An 879-nucleotide genomic window follows, 5' to 3' on the forward strand; every position below is an offset into this window, starting at 1 on the left:
AGATACATCCAAGAAGGCAAAAGAAACAAAAGAAAAGTCCTTTTTGTAACACGAAGCAGGATGATCACTAGCTTTATGCAGTTATTAAGTGCTTTATGCACTTATTTTCCACTGTGTTTTGGCAGAAATTTGTGAGATTGAAAAAGTATAAAAATCAAAAGCTGTGATATTCTAAGACTCAATAAATACCCATACTTAATATTTTGGCATACTTCCTTCTTTGTCTATGTATCTTATTATGTCTAAATGAGAATATATAGGGAGTATAATCTATCTATCTATCTATCTATCTATCTATCTATCTATCTATCATCTATCTATCTTTATCCAAAATGTGTTTATTGGGATAGTTTCCCACTCATCTGGATTCAGGGTGCCTTTAGTCCTGCTTCCATCTGAAGGAGCATTCTTCTGTAAGCCTTGCTTCTCCTCCTGTAGGCTGGCAGAGGACAGTGGAGCAGCCAGCACACAAAACCACCATTTGAACAAGGGTAAAGTCGGTGGTGATTTTGTAGCATCCCAGGCACTTCACATCCATGAAGTAGAGGTTGGGGCTCTGCACCAGGGGCTTCTTCTTAGGCTTCCTCCTGTCCTCTTCCAGGGATGGGTGGAAGAGGTACTTCATGGGAGAATCTTCTCATGGGGGAGGTTGTCACCACTGGAAAGTGGGAGTATGATTTTATAGAGAGTTTTTATTAGAATTATAACATAGCAATAATTTCCATATGCTATATATTATTCCTTTCAGTAATATCTTAATGCCTGCACAATAGCTCATTTAGCTTTCTCCCAACATTTGCTTTTATAAAAAATATGATAAGCATTACTGCACATACAGATTTTCCTGTGTTTTGGATTTCTTTTTCCTCCTAGGATAGA

The 879-nt window shown here is 37.5% G+C and overlaps 1 protein-coding gene across 1 annotated transcript; it reads right to left on the reverse strand.

Annotated features, from left to right (window-relative positions):
• Nucleotides 1-379: 379 nt before the first annotated feature.
• On the reverse strand, nucleotides 380-625 carry LOC112910722 (small ribosomal subunit protein eS27-like). Its single transcript, XM_025986964.1, has one exon. The coding sequence runs from the start codon at nucleotides 623-625 to the stop codon at nucleotides 380-382; it is 246 nt and encodes an 81-aa protein (XP_025842749.1).
• Nucleotides 626-879: the final 254 nt, after the last annotated feature.

The sequence above is a fragment of the Vulpes vulpes genome, chromosome X (genome assembly GCF_048418805.1).
Source record: "Vulpes vulpes isolate BD-2025 chromosome X, VulVul3, whole genome shotgun sequence".
Classification (NCBI taxonomy): domain Eukaryota; kingdom Metazoa; phylum Chordata; class Mammalia; order Carnivora; family Canidae; genus Vulpes; species Vulpes vulpes.

Bases quoted from the DNA above. Each gene is read 5' to 3' on its own strand.
- LOC112910722 (XM_025986964.1), bottom strand. From the start codon at position 625: ATGAAGTACCTCTTCCACCCATCCCTGGAAGAGGACAGGAGGAAGCCT.